The 17,854-nt window shown below is 41.0% G+C and overlaps 1 protein-coding gene across 11 annotated transcripts in view; it reads right to left on the reverse strand.

The window, feature by feature from the left end:
• The window catches only part of SIPA1L2 (signal induced proliferation associated 1 like 2), a 212,977-nt gene that overhangs the window by 67,895 nt on the left and 127,228 nt on the right, over positions 1-17,854 (reverse strand). For all 11 annotated transcript variants that reach the window (XM_055308737.1, XM_055308742.1, XM_055308741.1 and 8 more), the window contains 2 exons: positions 13,614-13,788; positions 8,833-8,936 (listed from right to left, as the gene is read on the reverse strand). In XM_055308737.1, the coding sequence (XP_055164712.1) occupies positions 8,833-8,936; positions 13,614-13,788 (279 nt within the window). The remainder of the gene's footprint in view (positions 1-8,832; positions 8,937-13,613; positions 13,789-17,854) is intronic.

Below are 17,854 nucleotides of genomic sequence, written 5' to 3' on the forward strand. Positions count from 1 at the left end.
CAAAGGCAATTTTCTGTACAGACAAAATGTGCCAATATATACCACTTGCTCATCTTTCTATTTTAAAGGACTGATTCTGAAAGCCAGAGTGCTTCTTTGAAAGTCAGTGCTCCTCCGTGTGACCCGGGAAGAGCAGAATGGGCTGCGTCCGAAGTGTCTATGGAAAGCAAAGCCTAACTAAGTTAATCTCTTCCACTTTAAAATTGGACTCCTTTTCATCTTGAGTTTCCTCACCCTGTAATAATAACACTTTGGCACTCAAATGTTTTCAAGAATTTTATAGCCTAAGCTCTTCAACTTAAAGCAAGGAGAGAGAGTCCAGGAGAGGGTACAAGTTTGCTAAAAACCCTACACCAGTGTGTTGGGGCCTTCACCTATTGCTCCTCCACAGGCAAGTCTGCAACAGCAACACAGAAAGACTGTTACTTTGGTGGTTAATATATTCAAACTAATTAACTGAAATCTGGCCTTTCACATGTAATTCAGAAACACAGAATTCTACAATAATAGCTAGAAAACTCAACTTACAAATTACAAATGTGACAGAAGACAAGGAACCCTAGAGCAGTAACACTTTATTTATTATTATTATTATTATTGCTATTATTATTTGAGCAGCAACATTTTAACCGCACTTTCACTTTTCATGTTCCTGAAACAGGTCTCCCTTTGCCCCAAGTTGCTCCTAGACAGCTCAGGGCTCTGACTTAGGTATCTCCTCACCTGTAAGGATCTTTCCCAGCAAGCCTATACGGGCACTCCACCCGTACACCCAGGTCTACCTCTATTAACATTAGTGGCAATAGAACTGTGCTAATTGTCAATTTACTTCTCCCGCATCAAATCATGATCTTCAGGGGGGGCAGGAGAAGCGTCCTGCTGACTTCTGATTCCCTATCTCTGATGGCCTGCACAGGGCATAGCCAACACCCATTACACATTTGCTGAAGGCATAAGTAAGTGGTAGATACAGGATCCCAGCCACATCATACTGTGCAATAAAACTGTGATCACACCTCTGAATATATGTCGATGAAGCCATACACAAAGCACTCTCTAAGTCGATGCAAGTAAAACCACAGTATCTGTGTTCACAAAGTTTGTGATCTTCAGTTTTAATAGATACAATAATCTTTATAGGAGCTGATGATGTCACCACAGGAATGAGATAATCTCAGGTAGTAAATCTCTCTTTACTAGCAATAACAAAGACAACGAGCTTGCTCTTAAATTTATTTGGCACCTACAGAACATACCTCACCATAAAGAGCATTGAGTTCAACTCTTAAAGCCTTTTCAACCCAGATACAAAAAGGATTTCATTGTCAGGCCCCTGACTTGTGATTTAGTGCGATAAAAGGTCTGGAAATGCGGGGATGAAATGTTCCTTCTTCCAGAGTTCTCTGATATGCCAGTTAAATCACTGATTCATATGCTGGAAAACTCCCATTTAAGTAGCCACCACAGTTCAAGTCACACACAAAAAGGTCGCTTTCCTGTTTGGGTGAAGTTTTGGAACATATACTCATATATGTTAATACAGACCCAATGAGCCATCTGTAGCTTTAAAAATGTTTGCTAAATACTTAAGTTAAAATGCGCCATTTCAGACGCATGTAAAAAAATCAGTAGCAAACCAGGTCCTATACACTGTGTGATTATTTACCCTTATTACAGTGGACACAGATGATAACCACAATAAATATTTCATGTCAAGGAGAGAAAAAAAAAAGCAAGGATAAATATCTAAAACAAATATCACTGACAAGCTAGAGACTGTACTAGGTTAGGATGTTCTTCTCTCATTTCCACAATAGCTGAAACACAGGATTCAGATATTCCTTAGAAGACAAGGGGAAAAAAAGGAGCAAATGAAAAAGTAAAAAAAAAAAAATCATATATATATATATATATACATATATATATGTATATATATATATGTATATATATATATATATCAAATACCTAACACTGTGTTCAACTTCTCTGTTCAACACGGATCACAACAGTTGACACAATACTTTATTCAAGATCTTTGAAACACAAGAGTTCTCAGATTGATGAGTGCAAGATGGTTCTTGTGATGGCCAAGGCCACACAGTGAATTCTGCACCCCTCCTGCCTACGTGGCTGCTGTGCTGCACTTCACCTTGGGCCGGCCCTCTCAATTAAACTTGTGGGGTAAGCACGAACTCATCAGTCTGTGCTTCCTCCATTTTCTCTTTGTCCAGAAACCGTTAGGTCCAGTTCTATACTTCACATCACAGGAATACTGAAAGCATCACTTAAAAGTCTGGTTCCCTCAACAACATGTCCCTTTTTTAAGCATATTCTTTGGCTTTGTAAAATGGGCCAAAAATGTTTTTAATAGTCTAGTTAGTTGAACAAGGGTCACAAAATGTTCTTGGCAAAACAATAAAGTGTGGGGAAGCAGGATGGGGGGAGGGGGAGAGGCTGGGAATTAGGAGATTCATTAAGAAGAGTAAAATTTGAAGTTCTTTGTAGGAGAAAAAAAATAAGAAAAATTAACACCTTGTCCATTAATGGGATGTCCATTAATTTGTTCAAATTCTAAAGAAAAATAACATCTGGAAAGTTAACAGAAATATCTTTCACTGCTTTCCTGGACTCTGCCAAAACATTAAATAACCTCAGTAATTCCTTAGACTTCTTATCTAAAGGTAAATATTTTCTTTAGTTATTATTTAGGGTTTTTTTCTAAATGGTGAGTGAAATTCTGTGTAATCGAAGTCCAGAATTGGAAGGAGAAAGGATATGGCAGCCCAGCAAGTTATGAAGGCAAGCCCCTGGATCATGAAGAAGACATGTCTGGCACTTTGTCAGGGAAGTAAGGAATGGTGGCTTCTAGTGCTGACCCCTCCTTCTAGATGTGAAGCTCCTAACACTTCTCAGTGCCCAGAGAACCACCTTTGTGAGAATGAGTTAATCAGTACTGTGTTAGATTTACACAGTCAATCCTACAGAATTTCCAATGCTTGATTCAAGCAGTGAAATAAGAATAAAAGCTCTTGTTATGACAAGAAAAGTGAAATGTGATTCTTCACCCAATGCCATGGCAAAAATCATCCAGATGCTACAGAAATAGCAGCCATTGGGGTAATTCTCAATTCCCTAACCAAACATTGGGGCTTTAAAGGACCAGTTTTAACTCAAGGCAACAATCAAAAGCCAGTGAAAAGTGTCAGGTAGCCACACTCAGATCTAGACTGGTATAAAGTTGAACAAGGGCAGATCTAGTAGCCTCTATGCAAACAGCCTCGTTTGTTCATTTTCTCTCAGCATAGTAAGGTAAAGAAAGCATTTTGCACACCTCATTCTGGGCGGCGGGAGGGGGGGGGGAGGAGCAGCCTGCACAGTGTGAAAGAAATGAAGATGGATGTGGCTCACAAGTGCCTAAGAGTCAGAATTCATGAAGAGAGAGTTTAATTTGAAACTGGAAAAGGCTGATCTCCAGAGACAGTCTCCTGTCTCAAGAAGCAAATACGTGAAAATTTGCATGATTTCAAAGAGAAAACTGCATCATGTAATGATTATCTTATGTGTTCCAAAATTCAAAGAGACGAACCCAGAACTGAGCAAGAAATTAAAGGTATCCCCATAAAAACCGATCACAAGTTCTGGATCTTGGTCCTTGGGTTGGAATCTAAAGTCCTGTCCCAGGAATAGTGTTGACCAAGACTCCTTTGAGTGTATCCTTCCTAACTCTCTGACTTGTCACCCATCCCCACCTCCCAGAGAGTCACCTTGCCTCTCCAACAGGTCAGTCTGTTTCTGTCACAGGCACTTTGCTCTTGCTACCCCCTTGCCTGGGAAGTTTCTCCCTCTCACACAGAGGGTCAGCTTCTCTCTCTTCAGAGACTCTCTTAATTCTTTTTTTTTTTTTTGATCCTTTTAATTCTGCATGTGTGCACACAACACACACACACACACACACACACACATACACATCCTACACCCTCATGTACTCTACACTCAAGACTCAACACCAGTGGTTAGGTTTTGGTTTTGATTTTTAAGAGATTATCTAGATTTTCCTATGAAAAGTAGAAATGTGAATGTAGATCAGGAGTCTAATAAGAAAGAGGGAAACCTACACACATGATCACATAAATTCAAAAGGCTTGTATTCAGAGAGGAAAAGTCTCGCCTACCCACTCCCCACAAAAAAAAAGTGAAAGCTAGGTTAACCGCTCTTAGCTTAGTAAATCATATCAAGTTTAACTGCCATCTCAAGGATTCATCGTGGACTTACTTTATATAACCAATATAAAAATATTATGTAAAACATTTAATATAAAATATGTAAAACTGTATTTCACCAATAAGAAGAGTCAATGTTCAAATCAGTTAGGCTAGCAAAGCTGAGTATTCTTCTACAAATGGATAAATAGAAACAAACGAAGAATGTAGATTTTTAGTGATTTAATTAATAACAAAATGAAGAGAAGAGGATTATGAAGATACAATTATTTCTGATACCTGGTAGTAGTACCCACCCTACTGTAAGCTGTCATGTTTATTATCTGGGATAAGTACACATTCTTATTTAGGCCCTGGGGATAAATCTGATCACAGAAGGCTGAATAAGCATTTTATTCTTCCAAAATGTTCCATATTATTATTATTTATAGGTGAACCCAAATGCAGTCAGGACCTACTCGTACAGTACTTAATGAGATATATTTCTCCTGTATCTGAATGGTTCCTTAGCAGTTCCAATTAGGGACTTACAGAACCAAGTGCATACACCCCTCAAGATAGGTCGGCCATCTATCCAAATTATATAGAGAAAGGCTTCCAGGTTGGCTCAAACCTAACAAGCTGTGTTCTCCATTACCGCTGTAGAGGTCAAGTCTGTCCCTAGGCTAATGCCAGTATTCTTCAAATGGAATCTCAGAGACCTAGTGACTTGGCCTAATTCCTTAGGGACCTCCTAGAGACTTGGATAACCCTTGCAAGCAGAGGAGCTCTATCTAACTTTATGCATGTACTTAAAAAAAAAAAAAAACTACATGTTCTAGGCACCATGCTACCATTATCCATTTTATATGCTTACATTTAAGAAAAGGTCTCTGCCCAAGTGAATTCTGAAGCTAACTCATGTTCCTTCCACTGATAATATGTCATGATAGCTAATCTATGATTTGGCTACAGGACAAGTAGAAGGGAAGCATACAGGGGAGACAGCCCTGGGAAAAGGAATCCAACCACCAGACTGGCTCAGAGAAACAGATGGGTCTTCAGGGAAGAGGGAAACCACTCCAAGAGCGGGCTCTCTTATCGTTCCCTGGGGCTGCCTAGGTTTTCTTTGTAAGAGTCATACATTCCAAACACTGAACTCTTTTGCAACAGTGGTAAACTCTCTCAAGACTTTTAATACATCTTGGAATAAGCTTTCAGCTTGATTTATTATAAGAACAAACATAAGAAATTATATCTGATGGGGACGAGTCTGGACCAGTTAAATAGTCACAAATACCGTGGTGCTAATGAGGCCAAAGTTACAGGCACAATTCATGTACAGGCCAGCTAACTTTGCTAAGTTCTGTGGCTTCCAACTACACTCATGAGCCCAGAGAGTCATGTCAGACATTTCCACCCCTGGGATGAACATAATCTGCAGGCATGGGTGAGGAGAATGGCAGATGTGCAGAGGGCCAGTACAACCCATACCAAATTTGGACAGTACATGTTCCAAGATTGCACACTGGCAACATTTATCTACAAACAGAATATTCTGGTAACAAACCAAGATTAGCAAAATATTAAATGCCGAAGTAAAAATAATTTTCTGAAATTTCTGATAAATTAGCCCCTTACTTTCTTAACTATCTAGGCCTTACTGTCTCATAACAGAGCTTCAGGATTGGAAACAGGAAAATAAAATGCAAATTAAGTCATCTAAAAGACTTGTGCTATCTAATATATGATGAAATAGTAAGAGCAATTAAAACTTACCGAGCACATTCTGTGCCAGGCACCAGTAAATGCCTTATATGTATTGGCTCACCTAATTTCAGCCACTGTCTACAAAAGGTTCATTTATTCTTTGAACTAGTGTTTACCGCCTGCCTACCGTGTTTGGGGTATGGTTCTTGGTGTATAGGGACACCTCAATGAAGAAAAAATATAAAGTCCTTGCATTCATGGATAAAGGAAACTAGATCATAAAAAAAATTGCCCAAGATCACAAAACTAGTAGCTGGGATTCGAATCCAGATAGTATGACTTCAGAATTCTTGCTCTGTTAACAACTACCTTTTTCTGTTGAAGCTGTTTTTCTATCTAGAAGCAGGAAGCCTCAAACGGCCCAGAATCACAGAAATCTGACACTAAGAGGGACATGCTGTGTATCATCTAGTCTAGGCATCGTGTGTGCCACATCCCCCAGCTGTAAAATACAACATTCTTTCCGTCTGAGCCAGGGTGCTACCCTAGCATCCTTCTTAACACAGTTTTCCAAGAAGCCACTGCTGGCCATCCAAACCATGTCCTTATTATATAATTACCTAATTTCTTGAGAGGCTAAGATCTTACCCAAAGACACAAGGCAAGTGTCTGGCTATGGCAAGTTTAGAATACATCCACTGACTCTTATGTCCATTCTTCACCATCCCCTTTATATTATGAATACTTGCCCACATAGCATTCCATACACAGATTTCCCAGTGGACCATATACAGGATCATATATGTCCCAGGCACAATAAGGGTACTCATTAAAAAAGTAAAACAAACAATTTTACAGTTTTCTACCTCTAATCCATTAGTATAACTTAATGTCATGGATTCTCACTCAAGTTTTAAGAAACAACAAAGAGGTATAACCAAGGAAGTCTTTAAGCTACAGAGTCTGCAATGTATAGTATCAACTTACAGGGGATTTGTGTTTTTTTGTTTTTGTTTTTTTTTAATTTGGGATGTTTAAAACATCTATCCATCCCCACTCCCTAATGTCCATCCTTCCATCTCCTTTTTTGTGTATAGGACTTTAAGGACAGTTTCAGTGAGGAAAAATAAGTCAGGTACAGAAAACTCATAAACCCATACATTTTAATTACCATGCAATAGGAAGGAGGCAGGGAAAGCCTCGTTTGAGGTCTGCTAACAGCAAAGTCCAGCAGACTTCAGAATTCCAGAGGCTGCCATCTGGGAAACGATGGGGGCCAGTCCAGCTTGGAGTGCAGTGGCTCAAGTAATTAGGGAGCTGGAAGTGTTCTGTGGTCTGAACACTTGATTACTGGGGTCAAAAGGCACTGGCTCTGCTTCTGCTAACGCACAGACGGATTTCTTGGCCTGAGTAAGCCCTATTAGTTTTCCGAGCGACAACTCACACAGAGCTTAATTACTGAATGATTCACAAGTATCCGGTGGACAAATGCACTGGTCTAAATTAAGCTTCTTAATAGCAAGGGAATCTGTTTGGCATTATTTCAAGTAATTTTTTTTAAGAGCTAGAAATCCTTTAGGTTAAAACATATACAAACACATACATATGATCTAGTGATTGTAACTCTTCCCTTAAAAAATCATACAGATATAGGGGCTCCTGTGTGATTCAAGTAAGCATCTGCCTTCAGTGCAGGTCATGATCGCAGGGTCCTGGGATCGAGCTCCTCATTGTGTCAGGGCCCTCTGCTCAGCAAGGAGTCTGCTTCTCCCTCTACAATCCCCCTGCTCATGCATGTGCTCTCAAATAAATAAAAATCTTTAAAAAAAAGAGAAAAAGTACAAATATTGACCAAAAGGTAGATTTTCTGATGGTAGTGGGAAGAAATCTGATTATTAGGAAACACTGCAGATCATCAGGAAGGACAACAGACTGAGGTTAAGTATCAGATAAATGGCCAGAAAATCCAGCTGGCAATGAGAAGGAAAAGGGAAAGAGGAGCTATCCCTATTGTGAAGAGCTTGGCTGGAATCAGAAGCCAGCTTTCTCATCCCAGCTGGAGAGTCTAAGGCGGTTCTTACAATTAGTGATGGGTGGGGCAAGCAGTTTCTTTCCAAAACTTTTGACTACCTTCATTGAATTTCATGAGCATAAAAAGGAGAAGAAACATTCTCTTGCAATTAAGTTTCATTCATTCAGCACATTCTTTTTTTTTTTTTTTTTAAGATTTTATTTGAGACAGAGACAGGGCAAGGCGGGGGAGAGGGAGAGGGAGAGGCAGACTCCCCACTGAGGGTAGAGCCTGACTCAGGGCTCCATCCCAGGACACTGAGATCATGACTTGAACTGAAAGCAGACTCTTAACCAACTGAGCCACTCAGGCATCCCTCATTCAACAAATGCTATGCAGCCCCTGGTGTGCTAATATATTTTTATAGCAAAGGAGTGCAGTTAAATGACATCATAACTAAACTTCCTTGACATGAAAACAAACTTTAACTCCTGACTGAACCCAAATACAATCAAATCACTAAAACTGAATCATGCCATGAATAAATTAAAAGATCTGTTCTTACAGTATTTTCTATAAATAAGTTATCTACCCATACTCAGAAACCTGAGCTCAGCTCACCTCACTGGCTTATTTATATTGAACACAGTTGACACTGGTTTCCACTAAGATTTTGCCTAGCAAGCAATAAGGTGCATGTGGAAGAGTTTCCAAGTATTTTAAGGAAAAAGTGCAACAGAAATATGCAAAACTCCTCCCTTTTAAAGGCCCACTACTTCCAAATGATGAAAAGAGTAAATATTATTAATGCTGCTGAAGAGAAAATCCCCCAGTGAGGCTTTGCCAATTCCAATCTCATGAAGCTCATCAGTGGGCTGAGCTCAGATCTGGGAAGTAGAGGGAAGACCCACCTGCTGCCTGTTGTTGGGCATGTAGGGAAGCATGGTGGACACGTGGAACATGACTTCATAGTCTTTGTATGTGGTGTAGAGGGAGTGAGTTCCTGTAGAATCAGCTGAAAACAGAGGTGGAGGACAAAACCAAGTCAGGAAACTGCAAAAGTTAGCAACGGGACACTTAGAAGGTTGTTTTCCTAAGGCAATCCATTTGCAAAGGACAAACCACCCAACTATACCCCACCGGTGGTGTCTTGGCAGCCACTCTACTCTCACTGCACACCATTCCTGCCACTTCCCAACCCACCTCTGTGGCCTTAATGCTTGGGTTTCTCCTCATCTGCTCTCATCTATGTGCTTCCCCTCCCTTTTTTCAATATGCTCACCTTTGCAATCCTGACATAGAGGACCCACCACGGATGCAGCTGAGCAGAGGTAAGCACAGGATGGAAGCTGGAGGTGCAGCTCGGCAGGTGTGGGTGCCATTATTGGAGAGTACGGGCCAACTAGCCGCCCTCCTTGCCCCACTCTGTGTGTGGGTTTACAGTTAATTCTTAATGATTCTTGGGTACCTGATCTTCCAGAACTCAACAAAATGAAACAGGACTGACTTAATATGAGAATGAGAATAAAAAATGCTCAAGATTTCTTTCCCTGAATTACATAATTAATTTCCTTCCCTTTAAAAAAAAAATTTCCTTCCCTTTACAGCAGGCTATGCAATGATGCAGTCATATGATTAAGGCAGAGAACGACGGTGATCTCTTACTGTGTATTATGCACTGACATGTGTTAAAACCTGTGACATCTGAACCTCTCTTAATCATACAGTTATTCACCTGCTGAAAAGCAGAATGATTCTTTGCAAATTCAAAATCCATCTGCATTATCCACAGGTTACCACAAACTGAGTTTCACACACCTAAACCAACAGTGACTTAACACTTACGTGATAACTTTAAGGCGTAGTTTTTAACCACTTTGCATATGGATAAATAAAGACAAAAGGATATATATGAGCAAGATGTACACAGAATTCAGGGCTGCCTTTCTCAATCTTTGACTAACATAGAAGTTTACTTGTCTATCTTTTAAACAATAAGAAACAATGTTATTCAAGGTCATTAAAAAAAGTTTATTCCACTGTTTGTTAGGAATTCTCTGTAATCATCGTTTTTTTTTTTTTTTTTTTTAAAGTGGGCTCCATGTCCAGCATGGAGCCCAATGTGGGGCTTGAACTCAAGATTGAGATCAAGACCTGAGCTGAGATCAAGAGTCAGACTCTCAACTGCCTGAGCCACTCAGGGCCCCCTTTTTTCAATCTAAACATTTTAATTTGGAATGCCTGGGTGGCACAGTGGTTGAGCGCTTGCCTTTGGCTCAGGTCATGATCCTGGCATCCCAGGATCGAGTCTTGCATCAAGCTCCTTGTAGGGAGCCTGCTTCTCCCTCTGCCTACGGCTCTGCCTCTCTCTCTAGGTTTCTCATGAAAAAAAAAAAATAAAATCTTCAAAAATATATATTTTAATTTTACTTTAAAAATATTACAACACTTAACCTTCATGGACCTTTATTCTTTTCTTTCTGAATCCTGCAGTTTTTCTTTGAATGTTCATTCTGACTCAGAAACAGTCCTGAAAATTTTGTAGAAAAAAATGATCACATCCAGTTTTGCAGATTCTGAAAAGGTATTCATAGCAGACAATTTAATAAAAAGGGGAAGTATTTAAAATATTTGACAAATCAACCTGTAGATGTTAAGAGATTATTCATCTAATAACCTCTTAACCAAATTCCATTAACCAGTTCCCAAATCAATGATCTCTTTTAGTTGTATTTTAGTTGTGTTTTAAGTACATATGTGTTATTTTTCATAGGACTTCTTGGAAGGTACAATTCCATTTCAACTCTCTTGGCTGAAGACAGAGAATGTGGCTTTGGAAGTGAAAGAGCATGGTCATAAGGGACTGATGATCCTCTTCCATGAAGAACTCACTCATTAATAACAACATGAAGGTCAGGGGCTGAAATAACCCAGCACATTCAACAATTCTCATCACAACACCCTGCTATTTGGATGGTTAGAATTCAGTGAGAGGAATCCTTATAGACAGCTAACAGTCTAGTCACCAGGTTTCAGCTTCAGGATATTTCAATGAAGGCAGGGGAACAGACTTGTTTTCCTAAAGATTTTATTTATCTGAGAGAGACAGAGAGATCATAAGCAGGAAGGAAGGGCAGAGGAAGAAGGCAAGCAGACCCCCTCCTGAGCAGGGAGCCCCATATGAGGCTCGATCCCAGGACCCCAAGATTATGACCTAAGCCAAAGGCAGTTGCTTAACCCACTGAGCCACCCAAGTGCTGGAGAAGAAAACATTTTTTTAAAATAAGATTATAATTTGTCCCAAACAGTCCTACAAGATGGATTCCTGAAATTAAATATTCTGACATTTTTCATCTCAAATATCAGTATGGTAATGGAACAGGTGAATGGACAAGCTGTTCAAGGGTCTGCTACAAATATTTCTTTCTTTTTTTTTTTTCCTGCTAATATTTCTATTGGATAAGAGCTGCAGGCCATCAGGGCAGTCCCCAGTTTTGTCACCTCAGCATCCAGACCCAAAAGAGACTGTCCACAGACAGCCTCAGGTCTATACTCCACTGTGGTGAGCAGAGCACCTTAGTGGCTCATGTTCCCTCTCTTCCTACTTCATTTCACTTTGTATTTAAGACAGAAAGAACCCATTTTATGATACCCAGAAGGGACATCCCAGACACGCTAAATTTTCCTTGTGGCTCAGATTCGACCAATGTCCTGTGGGAGGACAGGGTGAAGACCATACCACACCACTCTCCTGAATTCAAGAACGAAGACTTTTTTTGCGTCAGTTCTATGAAAGATCTAATTTTATTTGACCATTTCATGAAACATAATTCTTAGAAACTTCCTCTTTACCACAGGGATGTCTTAGACTTCGTCACATCTCACAGAATGCCTTGCCTTATTCATAAGAATAACTTAGATTTGCTGATTATGAGAACCAACATGTCAAAATCTCATTCTTATGTTATCATTTCCTTGAGTGAGGTACTTAGTATTGCATCTGTAATGGATCAAGGACATGTATCTCCTAGGTCATAAAAATTCAAAGCTGATGTTGATTCTTATACCTAGAAAAGTATTTACATTATCTGTGTGGCAGTTTTACAGAATGTACAGATCAGAAGTTCTTACAATGTTTCCTCAATTCACCCCACTGAAGAGAGATGACAGGCATACATAATAAGGAATCCATGTCAGCAGTGGTTTTCCAGGATGCATATCCCTAAGGGTGGCACGCCCACATCTCTAGGGGGTGGCTGGTGGTTTGCAGGCAAAGGGAGTTTGCAAATAAAAAGGAAGAAAAAGGGATCCCTGGGTGGCGCAGCGGTTTGGCACCTGCCTTTGGCCCAGGGCGCGATCCTGGAGACCCAGGATCGAACCCCACATCGGGCTCCCGGTGCATGGAGCCTGCTTCTCCCTCTGCCTGTGTCTCTGCCTCTCTCTCTCTCTGTGTGTGTGTAACTATCATAAATAAATAAAAATTAAAAAAAAATAAAAAGGAAGAAAAATCAGAAAAGGTCTCATATGTGGATACTTACAGTGGGTGTCACAAATTATTTCCTAATCTTTACAGATCTGAGGCAAGAGCAATATGCATCTGATATAATAGTCAAGTCCAACCTTGGCATCCGTGTAGGACACACAGGGGCCAACATATGAGGTAATACTGTCTCCAGATCTTAGGATCTACGTTCTAAACCTAACTTTCAAAAGTAGATAAAAATCCAGATCTGACTGACAGGCACACAAAGACACAGTACCACCCTGACGCAGGGAAGTATCGATGAGGCTTCCAGGTTGATGGGCTCTGGGTAGCATGGAACCACGGGCCCTGAGATGGACTCACACAGATGTTCCCTTGGGGAAGAAGCTTCCCCTTCATTTCGCGCCTAGTAGGAGTGGGCTACATGGCTTCCCACTTCTTCCAACTGTAGGATCTATCTGCTCACCTTTGATTAAAAGAGTAAGCAGTCAACTGCTTAATAATAAGCAGAATTTCCTCAAATAAAATTACTTTGTCTGGTATGTTAGATGCTGATGGCAATGAAATCCAATGGCACAAAGATAAGATATTTAGAATCTATGAGGACCAGAGGAAAAGGATCCTCTAAATGAAGATACAAGACCAATCTGCACATCACAGGATGGCATAGAGTCTATGTTTTCAGTCAGCTCCTTGAACCTAGTGTGTGTCCCGCTCAAGGGTACCTGGGTAAGGATACTGAAAAACAGGATGCATCAGCTTTTAATCACTGCTTCAATTCCCCAGCTTACATCATGAAACCAGAAATGAACAGAATGAGCCTGAGAACATGGCATGAGCAAACGCGCTAATATTTTGTCTTTTAGAAATGAATGCAGAGGTGAGGCTAAGAGAAAGAAGGAAATATTAAAAGATTCTTCATGAAACACTGGGGAATATCTCTGCTGGCATTACAGAAAAAGAACTGACCTTTTGAGCTTCTGTGAAACATATACTTCTTGAGAAATGTGCTTCCTTTGCTCATCTGAGGAAATCTCAACTCTATCCCAAATAAGCTTGGCTAGGCCACTGCCAGGGTCAGGAATGGGAGGGCAAGTGATTGCTCACTTAGATTTATGTGGTACACCTACCTGCGGAGAATTAAATTTGTGCGCGCGCGCACACACACACACACACACACACACACACACACACAAATATGAAGCTTACTTTTATTGTCTAGCTGAGCTCGGTATTTGGTAAATCCTTTCAGCCGGACTCGCTGGCCCAGAAGATCAAGGAATTCTTCAAAAGCTGGTCCCGCCGTCTCATTGTTATACATCTCCTCCTCTGTGCTCTGGCCTGCTTTGCAATAAAGGATCCCGATCTTGTGCTGAAAGCTCAGCTGAAATGGGGGAGAAATAGAATTACTTGGCAAAGAGTATTAGACAAGCTAACTTCCAGTAAAATTAAAACTACAGTAAGCATGCTAGGACCATTCCCATAAGCAAAAGAGGAAGCAACTGTCATTGCGTGAAATGCTACAGATAGATAATGAACACAGAAACCACCAAATACAGTTGGAGAAATGGTAGAAACCCTAAGAAATAGAATGTAAGGCTATGGCCATGTGGGATTGACCAGGTTTCCAGAATGGAGAGACAACTTCAGGAATCTTCTGGAAAATATAACTGGGGAAGTCCTAATCTTACACCCTCCATGCAGTAAGGAGCATCATCTTCTGAGTCCGAAGAAAAAAGAAAGGCCACAAACTTTTAAGTTTTTTCCCTCTCTGGCTCCTGATGCTTTAGTTGTTGTTGTTCTTTGAACATTCATGAAGATATGAAAGACAGTAATGAAAAAACAAATCAAATGAAGGTCCAGTAAGAAAGGAATCCCAGTGAGAACTGTCATATATGTATATAAGTAGAACAACATTTTGTGTCCGTGAAAGTAACTTTGGCTATGAAATTATAGTTATTTCTGTATTTTTGACTGTCTTGCAAAGAAAACATCTGCTAAATATACAATAGACCATAAAGAATTTTAAGAGTCACTGAAGAGTTCCTGCTGTAATTCTAACTCACAATCAATCTCTTGTCACGCTGGAAACCTCAGGACTGCGTTCTCCCAAGGCCAGGGAGACACTGGATCCATTTTTATAGCTTTCTTATTTTATCCAAAGAGAAACTACTTCTCACTCATGAAATCAGAGCACTTAATCTTACTACCAGCAAACAGAGCCTCAAAACCTGACAGATTTATCAGACATCACCGATTTCTTAAAGGCAGCAGTCCATAACACTATTCACTTTCATTATCAAGCCATAAAATAGAGCCTTTAATCAAAATGTATAGGGGACTATAAGTAAAAGAAGGCAAAATTATATTCATTTCCCTCGAACAGGAAAGTGATAAAAGCCGTCTCATCCACATTACCTAATGACAACACACAATTCAAAAAAGGTAGGAAGCCCCCTGCCCGGGTGATCCAAGCAGACTGCAGGAAGCACCTCACTGCACATTAGGATAAATTTAGAGTTGAAGAGAGTCAACTACCACGATATTCTGAATGTTGTCAAACTGGACTAAGTGCTATTGGGTGAGTGGGGAGGATGTTAAAGGAAGCATTTGTTCACAATCTGACTCAACAAGCTACCGATAGTGATGGACACCACAGCATAGTGGACAGCCCATAGGCCTGGGCTCCTATCATAGCCGAAGACATTCGACTGTACAAGTGAAGACAATGATTCTTATCCTGGATGTGGGAATGTGAGATGCCATACACAAGCTACTTTATAGCTCCTATCACAAATTTTATTGAGCTAATTCTTCAGTAGGGTCAAGTAGAGAAACATTTCCTTTCATCCAGAGACTGAGGAATAAACGTTTCTGATCAACTTAACTCTCCAAATAAATGAGATCCCATATCTACTGCAAATAGACTGTCATCTAGAAAAAATATGAAGTGCAATAAAATGCCTAATATTATTTCATTATAAACACTAATTGTTCCTGAGTGACTCGGAAGACATTTCGGGTATTAAAGCACACTCTGGAAATGCAGCACTAGCAATATCACCACGGATGTTGGTGATCTCAGCGATTGTCAGGATCCATACCGATCCTCTAACGAGCCAACCCCATCCTAGATATGCTGGTCTGACGTCTCTTTTGCCATTAGAGGATGATTTCGACTCTCTCCAGTTACCTGGCTCTAGCCTTAAAGAGAGTCCAGCAGAGATGCAGCGGTATGGTTAGCGCTAGTGCATGCGACCCACGGGCCTGAACGCCCATCCATCCCCGCTTCCACAGCCTTCCCTGCACCCAGAGACTGCCACACTGTCCTCCACATCCTTGCAGCTCATCCTGCCCGCCCGTGCCCTGCTCCTCTACCTGCCACTCACAACAGGGCTCTGCCAGCACCATGTGTCAACATCATCTGGCCACTGCATCTTGGGCTGCCGAAGCCTCCAAGCCCCCTGGCCGCTCCTGAAGCTGTCTCAGTCTAAGCCTGTCTCAGTCTGCCCTGGCATCCCTAGTGGGAAACTCCTTTCCCTCCTCACATCCACCCTTTTGGGAGGAGGCCCAGAGCAAAGCTGTGTGAGGCCCTGCAGTTTGGGCTGGTATGGCCTCATGCCCATTAAGCAGAGTGCTCAGCAGATTGGCACAATTTCTCTATGTGATTCCAGAGTCTTCTGGACTTGATATTCCTTAGGGGGCTCTCATTCAGGCAAAGACCAACACCCAGAGAACTGGACTTCCCCAGGCCTACTTTGCTGGCTGGAGTGCTGTCCACATCACATCTTTCTTCCCAGACACTGGACAAACCGGGCAGAGTCTAGACCCTGACTGTGAACTGGATCTGTGTTCCCTCCAAGAAGCACCTAGGCCCATAAAAATTAGGGTATGTGGTACCAATAGATCTCAAAGCCCCCAAGTATTGACAACAGCCACCAGAGCTCTGTTGCAGTGAAAATGTCCTGGGGCACACACATAGCATGGCATGGGCTTCACACACATTTACTGTAAGGAGCCCACAAAGTGGAACTGTCTTTAGGGACTTGGAACAAATAATTGGAGTTTGCTTGCTACAATGACTGTCATTCCACTAAAGCAATAACAGAATGAAACACTGTGAAGAGACTTCTCTGACTTGAATCTCTTACAAACCTCATGAAAACACTCGACCATCACTCCTCTTGTGTGGTATCACAGAACCAGCAGTTCTTAGAACTGCGGTTAATCAGTTAATCAGGGCACAAAACAAAGAGGAGACCCCAGCTACCAAGTATTAAAATTCCCAATTGTCTTAGAACCAGGTTTGTATCCAAGCCTCCAGACCTCAGGCCGCCCCCCAAACTCTCACCCTTCCCACTGCCCTTGACTTAACTGCTCTGAACTACAGCCAGTCCCATGGTCCTGGCGGGAGTTCGGCTGATTCCAGAGCATCATCAGTGCTGTTAGAAACCAGAAATACTTGCTTGTAGAAACTGCATACGGCTTCAGTGCTGAAAGCTGGACTTACAGACAGGCTGCCCAGACAGACAACCAGCACAGTAGGTTTCCTTTGCTTCCTAAGACAGGATAACAACTGACTGCTCTTATTCCCAAGGGCAGAAGTCTTGTTCTCATTGACAAGGAAATTTAAATTTAAATGAAGGTGACAAAACCCACAAAGCCTCAAAAATGTCTTGCAAATAGACTGGAGTGTGCTAGGAAGCCCTTCTTTCCGGTGCTTTCTCAGGACTCCTACTCCTGGCAAGCCTGCAGTCTCATTTATTTAGATCATTTCTTTAGACTCCTATGACTTCACCTGAAGCAAGCCTGGTATGTATGCATATATATCTAGGGTGAGGGGACAAAAGGGAAGTCAGCCTGAAAACAAATCAATCATTCTGCCAAAGATGTCATGATATTCTAAGACAGTGAGCGGCCATAATTTGAAAGTTTTTTTACACTGACCTATATAATTTTATAAAGTCATCTGTTTTATAAATTAGGATTGTCTCTTAAAACAGGAAAAATGGGATTTGAGAGGCTGAGAGGTGAATTTATGTAAAGTAACAAAAGTTTCAGAGTCTCACTTAATAATTACTTCCTTTATCATTCTCCATTGAGGGGAGTTTTTCTGCTCAAAACATCTTAACGAATGTAAAGAATGGAACATGTATGTGATCTAAACTTCTGCTGAACCTCCCGCTTATGAACCAGTGTCGTGAACACAGCGATGCACTCAATGACTGTGCTGGACCCACTTTGTGAGCTACAAACCCCAGGGAAGCAGCACATGACCATGTATCCCTTCAGTACTTTTCAAAATTAACCACCCCCCTAAGAACAGTGCCCTAGAACTGACCCATCACACTCCTGTGCAGATTTACTATTAAGAAGGTGAATAAAAAGAGCACTACCTAGAATAAATTCTCAAACACTCTAGCAGGTTAGTGGCAACTTTTAAGGAACCT

Source organism: Nyctereutes procyonoides, unplaced genomic scaffold (assembly GCF_905146905.1).
Source record: "Nyctereutes procyonoides isolate TBG_1078 unplaced genomic scaffold, NYPRO_anot_genome, whole genome shotgun sequence".
Lineage (NCBI taxonomy): Eukaryota > Metazoa > Chordata > Mammalia > Carnivora > Canidae > Nyctereutes > Nyctereutes procyonoides.